The 21,711-nt window shown below is 48.1% G+C and overlaps 3 protein-coding genes across 3 annotated transcripts in view; 2 read left to right on the top strand and 1 right to left on the bottom strand.

The window, feature by feature from the left end:
* The window catches only part of CERS1 (ceramide synthase 1), a 24,827-nt gene extending 18,872 nt beyond the window's left edge, over positions 1–5,955 (top strand). Inside the window, exons 5-8 of the mRNA XM_027853123.1 lie at positions 155–316; positions 541–688; positions 5,590–5,738; positions 5,865–5,955. Coding sequence (XP_027708924.1) covers positions 155–316; positions 541–688; positions 5,590–5,738; positions 5,865–5,907 — 502 coding nt within the window. The 3' untranslated portion in view covers positions 5,908–5,955. The remainder of the gene's footprint in view (positions 1–154; positions 317–540; positions 689–5,589; positions 5,739–5,864) is intronic.
* A 372-nt stretch (positions 5,956–6,327) lies between these two features.
* Positions 6,328–8,471, top strand: GDF1 (growth differentiation factor 1). The gene is made up of 2 exons (XM_027853209.1): positions 6,328–6,799; positions 7,503–8,471. Exons 1-2 carry the CDS (start codon positions 6,328–6,330, stop codon positions 8,315–8,317), a joined length of 1,287 nt encoding a protein of 428 aa, XP_027709010.1. The 3' UTR covers positions 8,318–8,471.
* A 2,115-nt stretch (positions 8,472–10,586) lies between these two features.
* The window catches only part of UPF1 (UPF1, RNA helicase and ATPase), a 63,391-nt gene continuing 52,266 nt past the window's right edge, over positions 10,587–21,711 (bottom strand). Inside the window, exons 19-24 of the mRNA XM_027853104.1 lie at positions 20,861–21,035; positions 19,491–19,572; positions 15,766–15,927; positions 15,039–15,256; positions 14,568–14,690; positions 10,587–12,741 (exon numbers count right to left, since the gene is read on the bottom strand). Of these exons, the coding sequence (XP_027708905.1) occupies positions 14,571–14,690; positions 15,039–15,256; positions 15,766–15,927; positions 19,491–19,572; positions 20,861–21,035 (757 nt within the window). The 3' untranslated portion in view covers positions 10,587–12,741; positions 14,568–14,570. The remainder of the gene's footprint in view (positions 12,742–14,567; positions 14,691–15,038; positions 15,257–15,765; positions 15,928–19,490; positions 19,573–20,860; positions 21,036–21,711) is intronic.

Below are 21,711 nucleotides of genomic sequence, written 5' to 3'. Positions count from 1 at the left end.
CTGTGTCCTAAGGGCTCTCCCGGCTCTGACATCCTGGGTTCTAAGGGCTCTCCCAGCTCTGACATCCTGGGTTCTAAGGGCTCTCCCAGCTCTGACATCCTAGGTTGTAAGGGCCCTCCCGGCTCTGACATCCTAACCATCCCCACCCCACCAGGTACCACAACGTAGGAATCCTTGTTCTCTTCCTCCACGACATCAATGATGTCCAGCTAGAATTCACTAAGCTCAACGTCTACTTCAAGTTCCGAGGAGGCGTCTATCACCGGCTCAACGACCTCATCTCGGACGTGGGTTGTGTCAGTTTCAGCGTCAGCTGGTGAGCAAGGCTTTGGGCCGCACTGAGGGGGGGCTGGCGGACCAGGCAGGTGCCACAGGGCCGTCACCTTGGGACGGCGGGCGGCAGGAGGACTTGCGGTCGGTCCGGAGGCCTTCTCCCTCCCCTCCCCTCTCTTGTCTAGCCGCGGGCCGTTGGGCGGGTTGCTTAGGCCACCTGGCTTCCCTGACTCTCCTCCCATCTGTGCTCCCTGCCTTCTCCCCAAGGTTCTGGTTCCGTCTTTATTGGTTCCCCCTCAAAGTGCTGTATGCCACGTGTCACTGCAGCCTGCTCTCCGTACCCGACGTCCCCTTCTACTTCTTCTTCAATGCCTTGCTGCTCGCCCTCTTGCTCATGAATATCTACTGGTTTCTGGTGAGCCTTGGGGGGGGCGCCTAGGGGAGGAGAAGGGCTGCGGGCGCAGGGGAATGGGTGGGTGAGCCATCTCCCGGGGACAGAGCGGCCAAGGGTAGGGCAATGATAACACTTCTTTAGAAGCTTGACGATCATTTTATGTATGATTATATAGAGAATTATATATCCATATGTAAAATAAAAATCTATTATATGATGTAGATTCTAGCCATATATAGTATTTAAACATTAAAAGTAAAAAAGTATTTAAATGCTCTTATATAATTTATAGAGTGCTTTAGTGCTTGGCACCTAGTAAATGTTAGCTATCATTCCTGTTATTCTTATCTCATTTGCCCCTCCCAACGACCCTGGGAGGGAGGTCTCTTATTATCCCCTTTTTATAAAAGAGGAGGCAGAGGCAGATGGATGCTAAGTGACTTGCCCAGAGTCATACAGCTAAGAAATGTCCACGGAATGATTTGAACTCAGGTTTTCCTGACTCTGGGCCCAGTGCGCCATCTACTGCACCACCTGGCTGTTCCTCCATTTTTCTGACAATAATAAGATTGAGAGGTAAAAGGCACCTGCTAGTAGAGAGGTAGGGGTGGTGTAGTGAGTGAGGAGAGTGCTGAGTTCAAATACCGTCTTTGAAGCCAGCTACCACTTAGAAACTTTCTGAGCCTCAGTTTTCTCACCTGTGAAATGGAAATAGTAATAGCACCCATCCCAGAGGATGGATGGGGTGGATCCAGTGGGATCATTCCTATGAAAGTACTTTGCTTTTAAGCGCCATAAGTGTCAGTAATTCTGATTACTCACCAGTAGGAATGAAGCCCAAAGGAAGAAAGGGTAACTTAGGGTCACCTAGCTAATAATAATAACAGCTAACACTTATGTGGCACTTACTACATGCCAAGCACTGGGATAAGCAGTTTACAATTGTTATCTCACTTGATTGTCACAACAACCCTGGGAGGGAGGTGCTGTTATTATCCCCATTTTATAGACAAGGAAACTGAGGCAAACAGAGGGTAAGGGACTTGGCAAAGGTCACAGCTGCTAAGTGCCTGAGGCTGGATTTTAGACTCCAAACCTAGCACCCAGTGCACCATGGTACCCCCTAGCAAGTGGCAGAGCTCACTCCAAATCCAGCTCATTGCTACCTGTGAATAACATTGGTTCACATTTTTTAGTCCTCTAGGGTTAACAAAGCCCTGTGATGTAGGCATTACAAGAATTATTCTGACCCCTTTACAGATAAGGAAATAGAGGGTTGGTCTGTGGTTCCACAGCTAGTAAATAGCGGAACAGGATTTGAACCCAGGGCACAGCAGGGAAAGCTTGGGGACCTGGCACTCAGGATGCTGTCTTTGTCCTGGGGCTAAGCCGATCAAAGGCTAAGCTCCAAAAATTCATGGTCCTTCTGAGGGTCCTGGCCTGGGATTCTGGAGACTTGGGTAGGAGGCCTGGCTGTCACACTCAGCAGCTAATTGAGTGAACCAGGGCACGGGTGGGGAACCTGCAGCCTCACAGCCACATGGGGCCCTCTAGATCCTCAAATGGGGCCCTTTGACGGAATCCAAACTTCATAGAACAAATCCCTTTAATAAAAGGATTGGTTCTGTTAAACTTGGACTCAGTTAAAAAGGCCGCACCCAAGGACCTAGAGGGCCACATGTGGTTCCCCACCCCTGGCTGACGGTATGGAAGCCTCAGTTTCTCCATCTGCCAAATAGGGGGAGAAATAATCCTGACCTTGTTTCCCTCCTAGGCTAATTTTTAAGTAAGTGAATTTATCTCTTGTTTTTACATAACTTTCATTTTTGCTATTTTCTGCCTCCCTCTTCTCCCCTCCTCCCCTCAGTGACTCTTTCCTTGTGACAAAGAACAACAGTTTTACAGAAGCATCCTCTGGCATCCATAAATGGAGGAAGCACTTTTTCTCTTCTGTGCCCAAGATTCCAAGGGCTATTTTCAACTCAGTGGGAATTCGATAAGCACTGTGTGCTGGGGACTGGGGTTACAAAGGCAGAAATGAAGCAAGTCCTGCCCTCAAGGCGCTTCCATTCCTTGTACAGCAAACTATGGCCATCAGTCTTGGAGCGGGAGGAAGGAGCCCTGGGGGTGGGGCGGGAGGGGGAAGAGGGGACTGGGAAAGGCTTCGTGCAGAAGGTAGAATTTGAGCTGAGGCTTCTAGGAGGCCAAGAGGCAGAGGTGTGGAGGGAGAGGTTCTGCCCGCATGGGGACAGCCAGGGAAAATGCCCAGGGCTGGAAATGGAGTGTCTTGTGTGGGCAGGGGTCTTTAGAAGCCAGAGGACTTTCTGTTTGGTCCTGGAGGTAATAGGGAGACTGCAGTTGATTGAGTAGCCAGCGAGGAGACTTTTGGCAGTTGAGTGGCAGGCAGACCTCTCCCCATCCTGCAGGCGAGGGCTGAAGACCTGGTAGGAGGTGAGGAGGAACCCCGGTGAAGTGGTTTCCTCTGCGTCAGAGGTGTCGTTAACAACAGGACTTAATACACTTGGAGACAGATGATGGGAGGACACCCCAGCGATGATGGGAAAGTTGAGAAGAGGAGAGGGTTTGGGTGGAAAGATGACGAGGTCGGTTTTGGGCATGTTGGCCTTAAGCTGTCAGTGGGACCCGGAGTTTAAGATGCCCAACAGGTGGCTGGAGATGGGAGACAAGGGGTCTGAGCAGAGGTGGGAGGAGAAGCAGTGGGGGCCAATGTCACAAACCCAGAGGGGACCGGATATCAAGGAGGGAGGGAAGGACCTGCAGTGCCAGAGCGGCCAAGCACAGTGAGGATTGAAAAAAGGCTACTGGTTTGGCAGCTAAGATCATCAGTAGCTTTGGAGAGAGGCAGTTCAGTGGGATGGTTAGGCTGGAAGCCAGCTTGTAAAGGATTAAGAAGAGAGTGAGAGGAAGGAAAGTGGCAGCAGATTCTAGAGGAATCTTAAAAGAATTGGGTCATAGACAGGACGATAACTAGTGGGGATGGTTGGGTCAGATAAAGGGGATGAGATGTTGGCTGAAGAACTACCCTGTGGGGTCAGAATGCCAGGGTTATTATTCCCATTTGACAGATAGGGAGACTGAGGCTGTGAGAGGGAGCAGTCAGCCCCAGACTGGGTTGCACAATGAGCCAAGCACAGGGCTGGGGACTGAGCTCCCGGCTCTTAAATGAGCGCATCTCTCTGGGTTGTCTCTCTCTTGACCCTGGGAGACAGCTCCCAAGTCTGCCTGGGGGGCCCACACTCCCCCTCATTCAGGGAGCCCCCAGGACCTGACTGTAAAAGATGGGGAGGAATTGGGGGGGAAGCCACTCCAGGCTTGCAAAGGGATGAAGCAGAAGAAGACAGGAGGGGCCTGAATTGTAGATTAACTGAGCTGGAAAGGAGCTCAGAGGGCATCTGCCTGAGGCTAAACTGTAACAGGAGTCACCTTACCTACCACAACTCCAGCGAGACGTCATACAGCCCTTCTTGAACACCTATGTTGACAGGGAGCTCACTGCAGATCAAGACAGCCCATTTTACTTTTGAACAAGCCAAAATCAGTCTCTAATCGCCTCAGTCCCAACTCCAGGTTTTCCATCACTGCTATTTTTCCCCCATGGGGTCAAGGAGAATAAATCTAATCCCTTTGGGGCCGCTAGGTAGTGCAGTGTGTAACCTTGGACTTGGAGCCAGGAACACCTGAGTTCAGATGCTGCCTCAGCTTACTGTGTAATCCTGGGCAAGTACCTTAACCTTTCTGTGTCTCAGTTGGCTCACCTGTAAAATGGGGGTTAATCATAGCAACTACCTCCCAGGGCTATTGTGAGGATCAAATGAGATAATATACATAAGAAATAGAAACATTAAAGTGCTATCTAAATGCTTTAATTGTAAATATCATTATTAGTATCCAAATCTATTATTGGGGCAGCTGGGCATGGGGTACCACACATAGAGGATCAGGCCTGAAGTCAGGAAGACTCATCTTTCTGAGTCAAATCCAGCCTCAGACACTTACTAGCCATGTGACCCTGGGCTAGTCACGTAACTCTTTGCCTCAGTTTCCTCATCTGTAAGTAAAATGAGCTGGAGAAGGAAGTGGCAAAGCACTCCAGTATCTCTGCCAAGAAAACCCCAAATGGGGTCACAGAGAGTCAAACATGACTGAACAGTTGGTGGTTGAATGCCAGGATGATCAGGCTAGGATCACAGGGTCAGAGCCAGAGGTCTTTCCCCACATTCTTCATCTTTCAGGAAGCTAAGACCAAGAGAAGAGGAAGAGGGCTACGGGGAGTCACTGAAGTCTCTCCAGGGGGACAGTGACTGGGTCTTTAGGAGGGCAGGAGGCAGGATCCTGTATTACCTGTCACCTAAGGGTTTCCTGTGAGTAGAATCAAGGGCCAAGTGAGTAGAAGGAAGCATTTGTATAATGCCTACTGTATGCCAGGCAAATAAAATAATACATATATCATATAAATATTGAATCATATTTGCTAAATGCTCTACAAATATTATCTTGATCCTTCACAACAAAAGAGGGAGTGCTATTACTAGCCCAATTTTACAGGTGAGGAAACTGAGGCAAACAGGAGAAGTGATTTGCCCAGGGTCACACAGCTGTGTGTCTGAGGTCACATTTGATCTCTGGTTTTTTGACTTCTGACCCACCAACTGCCCCTCAGGACCTGCCTTGGACACCAGAAGATGCCTCTGACACCCACTAACTTGTGTAACCCTGGGCCAACTCAAAGAGTTAGAGTTTCTGCAGTGGGGTTTCCCCATCCCCTGAAATCCCCCAGATGCTGAGCCCCGCCCCCCATGGTGTGGGAGGCCCCGGGATGGAAGATGGAGGAGGGAGGAGGGATGCAGGATGCGGGGGTCAGTTTCATCTTTGCGCCCTTGTCTGTCTCTGCCCTTCCCCAGTACATAATGGTGTTTGCAGCCAAGGTGCTGACAGGCCAGGTCCGGGAGGTGAGCGACGTGCGGGAGTATGATGAGGCCGGTGAGGGCCCCCGGACCCTGCCCTCTGGGAAGGAGGGCAACCCCCCAACCCCCAAGCCCTGGAAAGAAGAGTGAGTGATGATGGCCCCCTCCGACTGGGGCAGGACGGGGAGGAAATTGGGGCTGGGGGCGGGCCCAGGCGGGAAGAGAAGAGTGGGGGAGGAGCTCTGATCCCCCTTTGTCTTTGTCCCCTCCAGGAAGCCTTTGAGGAATGGGCTGGTGAAAGACAAGCGCTTCTGAGGGGCTGCAGACCCCTGGGGACCCCCCTCTCCCTCCAGTTCCCATCTAGTGTCCCCTTTCCCCTATCGGGCCCCTCCCCTCTCCAAAACCCAAGAGGCCACTGCCCAGCCCCGGCTTGTCCCCAGGCATTTTGGGGATGCGGACTCTATTTTGGGGACTGGACCAATTGAAGGGAAGGGGAGATTCTTTTCTCTCCCCCCCCACCTTAACCCCACCTCCGGGAATTCATGAGACGGCATCCGCTGGCGGCTTTGAGGGCAGGAAGGTCCCCTGGAGTGTGGAACTGGGAGCAAAGAGACGGTGACCTTTTCCCCGCCCCCCTCCTCACCAGCCCTGTGAGCAAACCGCCCCCCCCCCCCCCCGCCTCCTTCTGAGCAGGAAAGCGTTAAGGGGCGAGGCGCTCTCACACCTCCCTGCCCAATGGTGGGCCAAGCCCCTCCTGCCTTCGCCCTGGGGTGCCAGCAGCCCCCAGGGATGCCCGGGGCTATAAGGCAGCCCAGAGCAGGAGCTTGGACAGCGGCAGACATTCGTCCTGTGGCTTCGAGGAAGATGCGCTGTCTGCAGCTTCTCTCCCCTCTGCCCTGGCTCCTGCTCCTTCCCCTTCTCCTGCCCCTGCCCCAACCTGGTTTGACCCAGCCCCCGTCTGGGACCCTCTCACCCCAGGCCAGTGCCCTGCTCCAGACCCTGGGGCTGAGTCCGCCCCCGGGGCCCCCTCCCACCCGTCCCGTCCCCTCAGTCATGTGGCGGCTCTTTCGAAGGGGCCCAGAGGCTGCAGAGACCCAAGGGTCTGAGAGCGCAGGGCCAGAAATGCCCCAGGAGCCCCAGCCCCTGCCCTGCCACGTGGAGGAGCTGGGCGTCCCCGGGAACATCGTGCGGCACGTCCTCGACGGCGGTAAATTAGGGGGCATGCGGGCTGTGTCCACTTCCACCACCCCAGTCCCCGGCTGGGAGGGAAGGACGCTCCATATTAGGGAGCTGGGATTAGGAAGGCCAGCCCCCAGCCTGGGCTTCCTCAATTCCCTCATCTATTAGGGGGAGGGGTACTCCATCTGTTCTTTGGAGCCGGGAGGGGACCTGGCTTCACTACCCGTCCCTGTTCACAACACCGGAGGTCCTGGACCTCCCGGGCCAGCTCTTCCATCCCTTTCCTTTCCATCTGGGGAGCCGGGATCCCAAGGACAGCATTGGGTTTGGGTCAGCATCTGCTGTCCCTTCTCCAGGGCAAAGACTCTCCCTTTCTTGCAAGGAAGAGAGGGAGCCAGGAAGCAATTCACCTAGTAAGTGGCCCCGGGGCACAGTTTGAATCCCGGCCTTGCTGACCTATTTTCATTTTCACTCCTGGGCCACTGCCCCATACAGAAATTGAGTAGAAAGTTGCTTCCTTGTAACTTGAGCCCCTGATACTATCGCTCCTCACATTAGTCCGAGGTCACAGAGCCAGTAAGTGATGGAGCAAGAACCCGAACCCACTTACGACTCCAATAAGTTTATGGAAGGTCTGAAGGGTGGCCAGCTTCTGAGGATGGGGAGGTGGGCAAGGGTGAGCGGAGCTCTGCAGAGCTTTCCCCAGCCTCACCTAACACTTTGGCCCGTAGGTGCCTCTGCCCCACCAGAGCCAGCCTTGGGCTCCCTATGCCTGGAGAAGCCCCTTTTCTTCAATCTTTCGTTCCTAGACCCTAAGGAGCAGCTGACACTAGTCCGCCTGGAATTGAACTTTGGTGCCCCTGGAAACCTTGCCCCTGCCCAGGACTGGGAGCTGAGCCTGTCCTATGCCCAGGGCCGACTGTGGGGTCAGCCCCTGTACTGGCACCACCGAGAGGTCCTGCTGAGGCGGACAGTGCCCACATTGCATGATCCCCTCTACTTTGACATGCTGGCCTTGGGCCGGTTGGGGAATTCCACTTTCCCCCAGAACCTGAGCCTAGTATTGGAGATGTTGCCTGGTAGAGACAGTGACCTGCCTCGAGGCTTGTGTACCAAACTGGGGCATTCTCTAGAGGCATCCCTGCTGGTGGTGACCCTTGACCCACAGCTATGCCAGCCCACCTCCAGGAAGCGCCGAGCAACCTACCTGGCCCCTCTGGACAGCCCCGACCCTCCGTGTAAAGCTCGACGGCTCTACATCAATTTCCGGGAAGTGGGCTGGCACAATTGGATCATTGCCCCCCGAGGCTTCATGGCCAATTACTGTCAAGGGCACTGCTTTTTCCCCACTGCCACTAAGATCTCCAGTTTGAACCACGCTGTCATGCAATCCCTGATGCATTCAGTGGCTCCAGCCACAACACCCCCACCCTGCTGTGTCCCAGTGAAGCTGTCACCCATCTCTGTGCTCTTCTATGACAACAGTGACAATGTGGTCCTACGGCACTATGAAGACATGGTGGTTGATGAGTGTGGGTGCCGATGATGGGAGCCTGGGTCCCCAAGGGCAAGGAGGAGCACCTGGAGTCCCTCCCTTCCTGCCAGAGGGGATCCCCTAAAGGGGAATCTGGTGTGTTCGGGCCTGCCCCCTGTGTGTATCCTTAAAACCTGACTAATAAAACTACTGGGTTTGTTTTGGTTTGGTTTAGCCTGAAGACTTTTTGGAGAGTTGAGCTTTCCAGTTCACAAAGCCTAAGGTACCTTAGGGCTGTCAAGAGTGACCTGCCTCTACCCTTACCCCACTACCTCCTTGGTGGGGAGGGAGGCTGGAGACCAAGGCAGACCCAGGCCCAATCCTCTTAACACAAACAAGGCAAAAAGTTCTCACAATGTGCTGCTTGTTCTCTCCTGTGCCTGGAAGCCCCCTGGGGAAAAAGTCTGCAGAGGCCAGGTGGGAGGCCGTGGGAAACCGGAAGGCAGAGAGGAATCAATATTTGGCCCCTCTGACTCCCAGGGGTTAGACAGGTGTATTTCCTTATCTTCAATCTGATGAAGAGCTGGAATAGCCCTTAGAAGTCATCTAAACCAGCCCTCCTGCCCCCTTCCCTCTTAAGTCATGAAGACTAGCTGAAGCCACACAGGTAATCTCAAATGCCTGCCAAGCTGGGTTCCCAGCACCTGGGCTGAACAGCAGACCAAGATTAGTTTCCCTGTCCCAGACTCAACTTGACACACCTTTATTCTGCTTGGTCTTATCAGGATTGCATTTTTGCGGTCGTTATGTGCAAATCCTAATACCTTGCACTTAATGATGCTTGTTGATCGATTCTATTGAAAGCAAACTGTTTTCCCAATGTTTGTGAAGGCCTGCCATTAGCTCTTAACATGGGGACGACTGTTAATTGAATGGTTCAGGTTTGTGCCTCTGGTCTACTCTGGAAAACCCATTTTTTAAAAAAAGGATAAAAAATCCTGTGGGTGATGTTAATTTAGGGACTCAAACAGCAGCTGCTACTACTTTTAATTAATCACGAGCCAGCTACACATTTTAAGAACAGCCCACTGGACTAGATCGATGGGGAAGGCAGGGAGAGAACATTCAAGAGCTGGGCCAGTTCTGCTCCCAGACCTGAGCCTCTCTCTTCTCCCTTTCTAAAGTGCTCCCCATTCTGGTCAGAATGGTCTCCAATTGCTCCCACAATGAGATAAAAAGGTTTGGACATGGATATGGTCAGGAGTGGTAAAAGAAGAACAGGTCTGTGAGGCTGGGCCACAACAAAGCCCACATTTCCTGCAGGAGGAATTCACAGGAAGTCTGTCTAAGCCCAATATTCAAATGGAACCAGATTCTCTGCAGGGAGACAAGCACTTCCTTCGAACCTGGAGGGAGGGGCATCAAGATTGGAAGCTTGTGCTCACCGCTTGCTTAGCACGGATATGGCCTTAGAGTGCAGCTGGTTTTGCTGAGACCCAAGAAGGAAAACAATTCTGTCCAGAATCACAGGTCATCAGCAACAGAGCAGAGTAACACCCCCCATCTCCTGACCCCCCTGAATCAGTGCCCTTTCCAATAACCTCAAATGGCCACTGCAGAAAGGCAGGGTGGGAAACTGCCCTGGGCAATTAACATGCTCGAAAACTCAGGGATTTATTAAAGGGATGTGTGTGGAGACCAGTCCCTCTGCCTGGCTCAACTGCCTTACCTTCTTGTGAGCCCTAGATGGCTCAAGTGGTCCTTGGGCCCTGGGAGCTTTGCTGACTACTTCCCTCTACAATGAAGTCTAGCTCCAAATATGAATGCAAGAGTGTTTTATTAATATTTTATTGATGGCAAACAGCTTAAAACAAACTGACCAAAAATCAAAAAGACACCGATGTTCATGGATTTATAAAACTCAGAGTAACTCGCTACAAAGAAAAAAATTAAAAGGAAAAAAAAAAGCCACAGAGCAGAGGCAAAAAAGCATTCCAACCAGTGAAATAAGGAGGGGGGGATGGGGGGGAACACTACCCAATAGATTGCATTGCAGAAAGGGTTACAGTTTAAACCTATTTCAAAACTCTATGCACTATGCAGCCTACCCAGAAGGAAGAAAAAAAAAATTTAAAAGCCTTTCGGCAATGTTAACAAATAAAGAGTCCATCTCACAGGAAGGAAGGTGGCCCGTGTGTACCTGTTATCTGTACATTTTAGAAGTCTAAACTCTGGAGGCTTTTTTTCTTTTTAGGATAGACTGGCCAATTTGCTTTTTAAAGAGTTGTACAGGGTAGAGGGGTACTGGGTGGACGGGATGGGAGGGAGAGGGGTTTTGTAGTGGTGAGTTTTTGTTTTTTTTTTTGCCATCTGTGTAAGCTTTGGGACAAAACCAAAATGATGGTACTTCCTGGTGCCCTGGGTCTCAGGTCACCAGCGCTGTTGTCCAGATAGGGGTTTGGGGTGGAAATCTAATGACACTTGATCATTAATCTCCGAAAGGAAATAGGAGGGAAAAAAGTCTTGGCAAACTGCAGATGAAGGCAAATTTGCTTAAGTGGTCGGCTAGATAATCTTGAAGACAGAAAGCAGAGGGGTTGACTTTCAAATTAAAAACAAAAACAAAAAGAAAACCTACTGCAGTTTATAGCATTTTAGTATACTGGCAGGAGGGGCTACTTTAGAAGTTCTCTAAATGATAAGTGAAATAATTTGCCCCCATCTTTCAGGCCAGAAACCCTTCATGCCCCTTGATCATAAAGCTAACTTAATTCTGGAAGGTTTTTTTAAAAAAATTATCTACATTTAGTTAAGTCACACTCTGCCGACCCTTGCCAATTAGGAGGTAGACTTCTTCCAAATTTAGAGAGTTTGACTGAACAGGAGGACAAGAAGTTGAATGTTCCCAGCACTCAGTGTTTCTACCAAGTGATGGCCCCAGCAGTCCTGTTTGGAGTAGCCCTATGAGCTGGGCAGAGCTTAGAAAGACTGGCCGGGTCATTTTAAGTGTGCTCTCTGATATGTCACCTCCGAATCGTGAGGATGCTGTATTGGTGTTCCCCACCTGGAGGGGTCGGTCTCCAGGGTTTCTTTCTTGGGCCTTGTTTGTGGTCGGTTTGTGTTTTTAAGGACTCCTCCAGCTACCTTTGGAAAGCAGGAAGTCACCAAAGAAGCCACCAGCTATTTAAAAGGCCACCTTCCAACAACTGCCTGTTTGCCCGTAACGATTCCTTTCCTTTCTCAGCCCACTTCAGTAACGTCTTTGAGTCTTTACTTCAAAACCAATATAATCCCCAGGAGCCCCTACTTTTCCCCTTCCTCAGTAGGAGTGAACAGGGCAGGCAGCCAAGCATCTTCTCCTCCAGGGCCACCGTGGTCTGGAGCCCCATCCCCTCATTAAGCGCACGGTTCATCTTACAGAAAAGGCTGGTTTTCAGAGAGTAGAGTCCAGACAATAGCCTATGAAAAGCATAGAGAAAAATGTGAAAGCCTCCTCAGGCTGGACCCCATGGGGAATCAGGGCCTGGGCCCTGTTTCCCTCACTGACTGTGATCCCGTGTAGGAAGAAGAGGCTGAATGAGGAAACTTTAAAATTCTCTGAAAGTTCTCTTAGAGGTTGGTGATTCTAATTTAGATTTTTAAAAATTTTCTGGTAAGCTTCTTTTATCTCCCAGGTCCACCGCTAAGATTTCAGAGACAAACTTAAAAAAACAAAACAAAACAAAAAAAACAGTGCTCCTTTGAAAGAATCTCTCAAAAACAAACCAAAAATTTTTCTTTCACATGAAAAACCCTTTCAGAACACAGGCAACATGATGACACTGAGGTTTCAGAGCCAGTGTGAACAACAAACCCTGCATCTCAGAGTGGAGCTCTGGCCATCTGCTGCTGCCAAATGTGGCGGGTTCTGCCAACTGTAAGAAGGAATCTTGTCTCTGCTGCTAAAATGTGAACAGTTTGTTCTGCTAAAACATAGTCCCCTTAAAAAAAAAATAACTCTGAGATGAGGGTTTGCCATCCCTCCTGCTCTGAACGGTGCTGCCCTGTTCACAAACCAGAGTATGGAATGAAGTGAGCCGTGCTGAAGGCCCTTCTCTCTTAGCTGATTGGGCTGGGGGAGCAGGGACTCAGCTGACCATTCATTCGGTCAGGGCGAGCTTCGGGGGAGCAGTCTGGCGGGCCGGGGGATGCTGAGACAGTCCCGCCTTCCCATGGCGGTGCAGCCAGTGCTCTGCTTCTCTCTCCTCTTCGGCCATTCTCCTCGTCTCAGTGTGCTAGCAGTAGTCTCTGTCTCTCTCTCCTTCTCTCTTGCTCCTTCCTCTCTTGTCTCCCCATTGGTTGGTTTCTCTCTCTTCTCTCTCCCCTGTTGCTCTCACACAGTGATGCTTCAGTTTTAGCAGTGGAAAACAGGTATCCATTTTATTTTATTTTTTTGTTACCCAGAATAAGATGCTGATGGACTAAGCTCCACATAAGCTTAGCTCTTCTTTCTTGACCTAGGAGGGGGACAAAGTGGGAAGAGTCAGAGTCGGGACCACACTCTTAAGATCAGATTTAGACGGCACTTTTCGTCAGATCTGAAAAGCCCGTGCTTTTCTGCCTTGTACAGGATAGCAGTGGCTTCTCTACCCTGATCCCAGAGACTAGCCCAGTACAATCAGCAGGGCCTAGATTCTGCTTCCTCGGATCTCGGCTGGTTCAAGTCTTGGTCCTGACACTTACTAGTTGTGAGATGATGTGTAAATGAATTACATTTTCCCCCTGCAGGTCCCAAGCCTGCCATGAAGGAACAGTGCTTCATAAAGGTAAATGTGAGTGCTACCGGCTCCTACCTCAGACACCTGCCGCCTGTGCTTGTAGACAATCACTTTAACCATCTGTCAAGCAGGAAGACCAGCACCTCCTTTTACAGGGGGCTGTGAGGATCAGAGCTTTTATGACGCATCTACAAGAGGCACCACTATTCTGGACTTTAATTTCCTCATCTATGAAGTGACAGAGCTGAGCCAGATGTATTCTAGAACATTACCACTATCTGCCTCACCTCCCTTCTTGAACTACTCCATCACTTAATTTTACAAATTAAGACACTGAGGCTCAGATGGGCAAACTGTCACAAAGCTTACTGTAAGTGCTGGAACCAGGATATGAAGCCAAGTCTCTCCTCATTCCAAGCGTTTTATCATTTTTTCTACCCCATGCTATAGATTCTAAGACCAGAACTGTGTAAGTATGTAGAACACAACCAGTGAGGAACTAGAGGGATTATTAGGCCAAGAACTACAGAAATGTTGATTTGGCAGTTTGGCCTTACCAACAGCCTCCTAAAGGAGGAGGACAGAGGGATTAAAGAGGCTAGGATGGGGAGGGGGGGGAACGGACCTGCAGCCTTGAGGCCACATGTGGCCCTCGAGATCCTCAAGAGCAGCCCTTTGACTGAAACTTCACAGAACAAATCTCGTGAGGTCAAATGTTCCCCACCCAGCCCCACGGACTTGGAGAATCCTCCCTCAAAATTCAAGTCTGACTTTAACCGTCACTGAGAGGGAAGAGGCTCATCTTCTAACTATGGGTACAAAGTAATACAGGATGATCCATTTTAATAAACTCTGATTTGGTACTCAGAATGAAAATCCAGGGGGGGAAAAATCCTCTTTCTGAAATTTTCCTTCTCTGCAGTGCCCCCTCTCTTCCCCCACAGGCACTTATCCTCTAAAAATACCCAGAATGATAACTTCACGAGCAAATTAAATTCGCAGTGACCTTAGGGTTGTTCAAAAGCACTGGCTGACAAAAGTATTAAAAGCAGCTCGTGTATTTGGCCTCAGTGGGTGTTGTGAGGGAAGCCTAAGTATTTTCCTCGTTTGCTTCCTTGTGTGAGGCATGCACCAGACCCCAGCCCAGACCCCAGCACCCTGACCCAGAGCCTACTGGGAGATACTGTCTCAAGAACGAGACTTAAGGAGGCAGGAGACCGAGGCCTGGCTGGGGCTCTGGACCGAACTAGCTCGGTGACTTTGTTAAAGCCATTGTGTTTCAGATCAATCTATAAAATGAGACCAGACCGTTGCCGTATAGTTGTAATATATTCTGATCTGCTTCTATATATTTCAATTTTCCACTAGTGGTGTCCATATTTCTGTTGAGGAACTAGATATTTCTATGTAGTCTAACATTTGTTCAGCAGAGTGAGAAATAAACGTTCTGTGGTTCAGGCCTGACTGGTGTGAGAGGATTTCTTTCCATAAGAAAACAGAGTCCAAAGCCAAAAAGCACCCAGCTCCCTCCAGCACCTCCTCCTCCCCACTGGTGCCCGCCTTACACTCTAATACTGTGACAGCCCTGTCACTCCACCGTGTTGGTATGCCCGTTCTCCTTGGTATGTAGAGTCTTGTGACAGAGCCACATCAATCTGCGATTTAAACTCATCACCAAGGTAACTGTCCTGAGAAAGAAAATCCAGCATTGAGACCACATTTGGCAACCTGGAGACCCCTCCCCCTCACGAAGGACAGGCTCCTTCCTTCCCATCTTGATTAACCTTTCCCAACAATCCCTTCAACCTCTCATTCATGGACAGCTAAAATGCAATTCTCAGGGAAGCACTAGGCTCACATGACCTCAGGGCAAAAGGATCTTCAGGGAAGGCTTGTAAACAGCCAGAAAGAAAATCCACATGCAACTGGTTTCCCTCTTTCTCCCTCTAGCACCCACCACCTTCTCTGCTTTAGATAAAGTACAAGTTGAGCAAAGGTAGGTTTAATCAACAAAGTTGAATGGGATTCTTACTTACCTGGGATAATTCTGGTTGGGAGAGCCCTGGCTGGCTCATCTGTGATGGCTGACTCATGGAAATATAGCCCTGAGTCAATGGACCCTGGGAGAAGGGCTGGGATACCACGTCTTGACTGGCCTGACTATTTGGAAGATTCGACTGGCTAGTTCCAGGAATCCCAAAGCGATTTTTTTGGCGTCCCCCACGACCAGTCTTCCCCTTTGGTGTTCCACGGCCTAGAAAGAAATCATCCCATTTTTATTTTAATCATTAGTACTCTCATAATTTGCAAATGACTTATTACAATTTAGGACTAGGAGGGACCTTTGAGGCCATTGCCAAAATGCTCATGTAAACAGAGGAGAAAATCAAAACCCAGAGAAGGGAAGGGACTGCCCAGAGCCATAAAAGCCCAAGTCCTGACTTCAAAATCCAATACAGGATATACACAGGTGTGAACCAAGTCAACTTCTGAGAGCCCATCCCTAATGGTCCTGATCTGTATCTTGCCACTGGACCCAGATGGCTCTGGAGGAGAAAGTGAGGCTGGTGACTTTGCACAGCCCTCCCTCCCTCAAATCTAATTCAATGCAAGTCATGGCATCATCTTCCTGATGTCATGGTCTTATCTTCCTGATGTCATGGTCTTCTTTGAGAACAAAGTACAAACAACAAGTCAACCACCACATCTTCTGGGAAGGACTTACATAGGATTATTCCCAAGGAGATCTTAGGTGGGGAATACCTGCAGCTGGTCCATTGGCTTGGCCGAAATAGCCTGGTGGTGGCATCGGTGGCATCACAAGGTTGAAAGGAATAGGAATGTTCATAGCAGTGACATGACTGGGTCCAGTGCTAATCATCCCAATCTGATCATGAGTTTGAAAATACATGTTCGACGGGCGTCCTAGAAAGTTAAACACCTGAGTTAGGTTGTTTACCTACACAAAAATACAGCTGACACATAGTACATAACGCTGTCTGATAAAAAGGGCAGTTGGCACGCCTGAGGCTTTATTCTTGGCAACAAACACTCTTCATATTCCAGGAGGATAAACTTCAAGAAAGCCTCCCAGGGACAGAACAAAACAGAGTGGATAGACTAAATGAGCCTAAAAGTAAAGAACTGTCTGGAAGGTTTCTTTTAAGTTACTAAACAGTTACAGAGTAGGAATTCCAGAGTCAAGAGACTGATTTAAAAACAAAACATTCCAGTCTCCTCTAAGTATCACACTATATCAAGGTTAGGAGGGGCTTTATTTTATAGATGGGAAGACTGAGGTCCAGGAATAACTACTTAGCAAAGTAGTTATTTTTTACAATTGCATATTGCCTTCAATAAGCCTTTGCTAAATACATTGCTTGAACTCCTCCTCCCTGGGAATTGCTTTTTAAGATAATTCAAGTCACACAAGAAAATCAGCCTCATTACCTTAAAACCATATCTAGTTTTTGACTAGAGAAATACATATCCACCAGGCCTGAGTCCAAATGATTTCAGACTGTTTCCAAAAGTCAAATTCACTCAGTGAGGATGAAGATTTGTCACCATTAAATACATTTAAAACAATGAGACTTTCTTCCACCAACGGAAAAAATGATTGGGAAGGCAGATTTTGGCTCCATTTCAGCTCAGGTTCCCAACATTCAGAGTGATCCAATAATAGCTTTAGCTGCAGTTAATGAGGTACTGACTTCTTCATCACTAGGAGATATTCTAACTAAGGTGGCATGACCACTTGCTGGAATATTTTAGAATGGATTCAGGCAGGGGTGGACTAAATGACCCGAGAGGCACTGATTCAAGAGTCTGATTCCCTCTCCCTGCCAAAAAAGAGTCTAAAGATGAGTTAATGGGAGGACTATGAAAATGAGTATATGGCCTCCCTGTGCTCTGAAGGGAACAACATCTATTTTGATCCATGTTTTTGGTATTTTCTTTATGTAACATTAGAGAACAAACTCACTTAACCTTAGGTCTACTGTGCAATCAACACTATGCCAGATTTGTAGAAAACACAGAAGTACACAGACATGGTCCTTGCCTTTCAAGAATTCATAATTTAGTTGGAGAAGATAAACACAAACCAGTAGCACAAGAGAATGTTTACTAAAAATGGAAAGAAAAGCTGAAAATGATGCAGCACACTTTCAGGTATGCCAGACCAATGTGAGTAAAGCACAGTAAAGCATAGGTTTTTCACTATTTTCTAGATGACAAGATAAGGCCATAGGTTCAATGACTTGCTTGGCTCCTACAGCTGAAATCAAAGGGGAGATTCAAATCCGGACTCTCCTACTGAGGCTAGCACTCTTTCCATTGTATATTGAACTGCTATTTAGTGTTGCATTTACTAAGGGCTGACTCTATGAGAAACAACTTACATGATGTGGTACAGAATCAAGAATTCTAGGATCTCAGGAGGGAGAAGACCGGTGGAGTCTGGTTCATGGAGGGAATAGGACTTGTGTTGTCTTGAGAAAAGTGGCTGAAGAGGTAGAGCCTTGTGCATTACACACCATTCAATCTAACTCCCGAAGAGGAGTGCCCTCGTGCCTCTGTTAAGCATGTGGTCGGGCGTCAGTGCTAAGAACTTCCCCCAGGTCTCTGACTACAAATCTGAACCTCCATTAAAGGAGCTAAAGAAGGCCTTTAAGAGTCAGGAAGGAGGGGGGCTAGATGGCTAGATGGCTCACTGGCCCTGGATTCAGGAAGACTCGAATTCAAATCTGGTCTCAGACACTTGACACTTACTACCTGTGTGACCCTGGGTTAACCCCATTGCCTGGGGGGGGGGGGGAGTCAGGAAGAAGAGTTTATATTTCATACGGCAGGAAATAAGGAACCACTCAAGGTTCTGTGCCTTAATGTTTACCAACTACCTTATGTATATTTCATTTGATTTTTATAGTATCCCTAAGATTCAAAAGTAATGTTAACTCTTATCCCCATTTTGAAGAGGAGATAACTGGGGCTCAAGGAGGGTAAAAGCTAGTAACTGGCAGAGCTGGAATTTCCTTTTTCTTTTCTAGGTTTTCTGACTCTAAGGTTGAAGGCTCAATCTCTTCACTGTTCTCTTGATGTTTTGAGCCTGGCTGACAGGTAATTCTGTTGAAACATACAAAGACAGGAAAATAGAGAGAGAAAACCTCTTTGGAGGGGGAACACAAGAAGTTTGGATTTGGACCAAAATGCAAGGGACAAAGATCAAGAGAGCATTTTATATACGTTATCTCATTTGGCCTCAAAAGTCAGCATAGGGTAGGTAGTCAGGTATACCCAGAACTGCACCATCAGCAGATGCCACCAACAATAAGGAGCTTCCTTGTCCCCTGTGGCTCAGTCTCCCTCAGGCTCTAGATGCTGAGCTCATTCTCACCTCTGGGGAAAGCATCCAAGAGCCTCGCTATCCTTGTGGGCAGGAACCATCTGCCCCCTAATGTCCCTGGGGCATTGCCACCTGCCCTGCTCCTTTCTCTGCCAGCATTTACTAAGTAGCACCTGGGTCTTTCCATCTGTCAGGAATTGAACCTGCCTTTATCTCATCTTCCTTAATTAGAATGTGAGCTTCTTGAGAGCAGGGACTAACAATTTTCTTTCTATCTTTTTTTTCTTAGGCAATTGGGGTTAAGCGACTTGCCCAGGATCACACAGCTAGTAAGTGTCAAGTGTTTGGTTTGAGGCCGGATTTGCACTCAGGTCCTCCTGACTTCAGGGCTGGTGCTCTATTCACTGCGCCACCTAACTGCCCCTCAATTTTCTATTTGTACCTTCAGCATTTAGCACTTAGTAAAGTTTTTAATAAAAGTTGTTTGATTTCGATTCCATTCTTTTCTCCATTTCACAGACGAAGAGACTGAGGGTTGGAGAAGAAATGCTGTCATCCAGCTATGAAATGCTAGAGGTGGGATCTGAAGAGGTCTTCCTGACCTTGCCAAGCTGGCACTACCCACACCATGCTATGCTGTCTCTAACAGCCTAACTTTCAAGAGACAGTGGATCCAAGTAGGTATCTCAAATCCTATAGGAACTCAGATACTGTTGGGAACTCTGGTAAGGAAACAGGACTAGAGAGAGCGAGCGGAGACGATGAGTCACCAGATGGAGCTACCTAGCCTATGTCTAACCTTGGAGAGAACAGAGGGTCCAAGACTGAGACATAAGTAACAGTCAGCTGGTGAAAAGAAGGGAAACCAAAGAAAACTCAGGCGGAAACAGGGAGAGATGGCCAACAGCACCAAATGCAAGAAAGCTCAGAGAGAATGGAAAGGGACAAAAACCCTCTGAATTTGACAATAACAAGGGAATATGAAACCTCTAAGAGAAGACACAAAGCGGATGGGGATGGAAAGCTTGATGAACAGAGAAAAATAGAGGTAGCAGGTAGAATACACCCTAGAGAAGCTGGCTATGAAGGGAAGAAGAGAAACAAGAGGGTAACAGGGAAAGCAGGTTAAGATTTTTCTTACCTTGACTGCTCCTATCATAGACAGATCCTGGGATAATAGCTTCACGTGCGTCATACATGGCAGTAGTCATGAACCGGGCTCCCTAGAAATAGAATAGTGGGGGGGAAGGGGTGGGAAGAATATATTGTACATTATGTAGTAACATTTAGCATCTATATAGAAATTGTAAGGTTTGCTAAGCACTTTGCAAATATTATCTCATTTGATCCCTATAACACAACCCTGGGAGGGCAGTGCTATCATTATTTCCATTTTACAGTTGAGGAAACAAGAGCAGACCAGCAATGACATGACTTACTCAGTGTCACAGAGCTGGTCTTCTTGACTCCAATCCAGCACTCTACTTTGCCACCTATCAGCCTCTAGGTGTTACATGCTTGGGTTGGGGCTACTAGGGGGTAAGAAGTTATGCTAGCTAGGTTAGTTTAAGTCAATGAAAAGTACCAATAATATGAAAAGAAAAAAGATTTTTTCTTGTTATCAATTAGAATCTAATCTTGTAAAATAGACCTTCCTGGGGTCTCTCTTCTCTTCAAATTGGACTGAAACTATTAATAGTAAAATGGACCTTTCAGCCCTGGGCAAGGTTTTCTAGTATTAAATTCTATGTGAATTACATTCTTCAGAAACTGTTTTTACAAACTGCTTTGGAATTTTCTTAGTGTCAAAAGGAAGTGGCAGCAGACTCGCATCAAAGATTACCAAATGCCACAAATGACTTTAGCAGTGCAATAAACAAGAAAAGCCCCCAATTCCACAGAACACTTGGGGGAAATGCTTTAGTATTATCCGCACTGCCCACCCCCCCAACCCCAAGGTTTATGGCTAAAATAGCAAGTGGCACCTTCTCCTCTTAAAGAAGAACAAAGCTGTAAGACTTAACTGAGTACAGGAAGAAAGATGCAGCTGCACGGGGGTGGGTACAAGCAAACATTGCAGTTCTCCTTCTCAAGCACAAAATAAATTTGCCTTGGGAATTCAAAACTCCTTCTACCACTACTCTCCCTGCTTTTTATAAGCTATTTAAATCTTTCTTGTTCAAGATGGTGCCTGAATATTCTTTAATTTTAGACAGCTCCTAATATCATACTTTCTAAATAATCAGTGAAGACTGATTTGACACTGAGCATCCTAGGACATAGCAAAAAGTGACTTTATAGGCATAGCAAGTCCACCCCGCTCGTTTTACAGATAAGGAAATGAAAAACTGGAGAAGCTAAGTCATTTGCCAAAGTCACACTTCACCAGTAAGGAACAGAGAGCCAAGGTGTGACCATAAATCCTTTGACTCCAATGTCACTGGCATTGCTACCCTGCTTCCCTCTCTGGCCCACCCTCATTTTACTCAAATCAGATATAGAACTGCTTACTGGGTTGATGGTATTGACAAGTTTTCGGGGCTTGCTGAATTGCATAAGGCTCTCCCGGAGGTTGTTTAGGGGTCCTTCTACCAGTACTTTCTGTTCCTTGTAGTAGTTCAATAGATGGTTCCAAAGTGGTTGCTTGGAGAGAGCTTTGGGGTTGCCGACAATAATCACTCCATACCTAAAAAACATAGTAAAAAAAAAAAAAACAAACCCATCATTTAGGGCAGAAAATGGAGACATAAGAAGCTTTATAAAAACCACATGCACTATTATCAATACAGAAATACCCACAAGACAGAGTTAGAGCACAGAATAATTTTACAGAATTTCAGAGTTGGAAGGAACCATCCATCCAGTCCAACCCAAATGCAAAAACATCTCCTCTATACTACATTCAAGTGGTCATCCTGACTTTGGGCAGAGTACTCAAATGAGGGAGCGAATCGACCACCTCCATTCTACCCACAGGGAGATCTATCTGGTGGGAAAACTTTGCTTCTGATCAAGGCTCAGTTGGCTTCTTTGACTTCTATCTCCTGCCTCTACACATGCCCCCAGAGCCAGACTCGGAGGAGCCCACTGCTTCAGGCCACCCCAGCCCCAATGTTCCGGAGTCTTTAGCACTTCTGGGGCCCCTCCGCCATGTTGGTGGTACTCCTCCGGAGGTTCTCTGGGTTTGGAAAGCCAGAGCCCAGAATACTCTACACAGACTATATCCACCATCAAGTTCAATCACTCAGATGACCAGAACCAGAAGGAAGCTCAGCAGACCTAGTCTCATTCTCTACATTTCATAGACAAGACCTAGAGAGGTCCTGTGATTTGCTCAAGGTGGCACAGCAGGTACTACAGCT

Source organism: Vombatus ursinus, unplaced genomic scaffold, assembly GCF_900497805.2.
Source record: "Vombatus ursinus unplaced genomic scaffold, bare-nosed wombat genome assembly UNPS02009918.1, whole genome shotgun sequence".
NCBI lineage: Eukaryota > Metazoa > Chordata > Mammalia > Diprotodontia > Vombatidae > Vombatus > Vombatus ursinus.
Note: the sequence above shows the minus strand (reverse complement) of the source record. Positions and strands in the feature narration are given on the sequence as shown.

What these genes read in the sequence shown, in the direction of transcription:
- GDF1 (XM_027853209.1), top strand. Translation starts at nt 6,328, where the DNA reads ATGGTGGGCCAAGCCCCTCCTGCCTTCGCCCTGGGGTGCCAGCAGCCC. An exon ending in GCGGCACGTCCTCGACGGCG is followed by an intron (nt 6,800 to 7,502) that starts GTAAATTAGGGG and finishes TTTGGCCCGTAG; the next exon opens with GTGCCTCTGCCCCACCAGAG.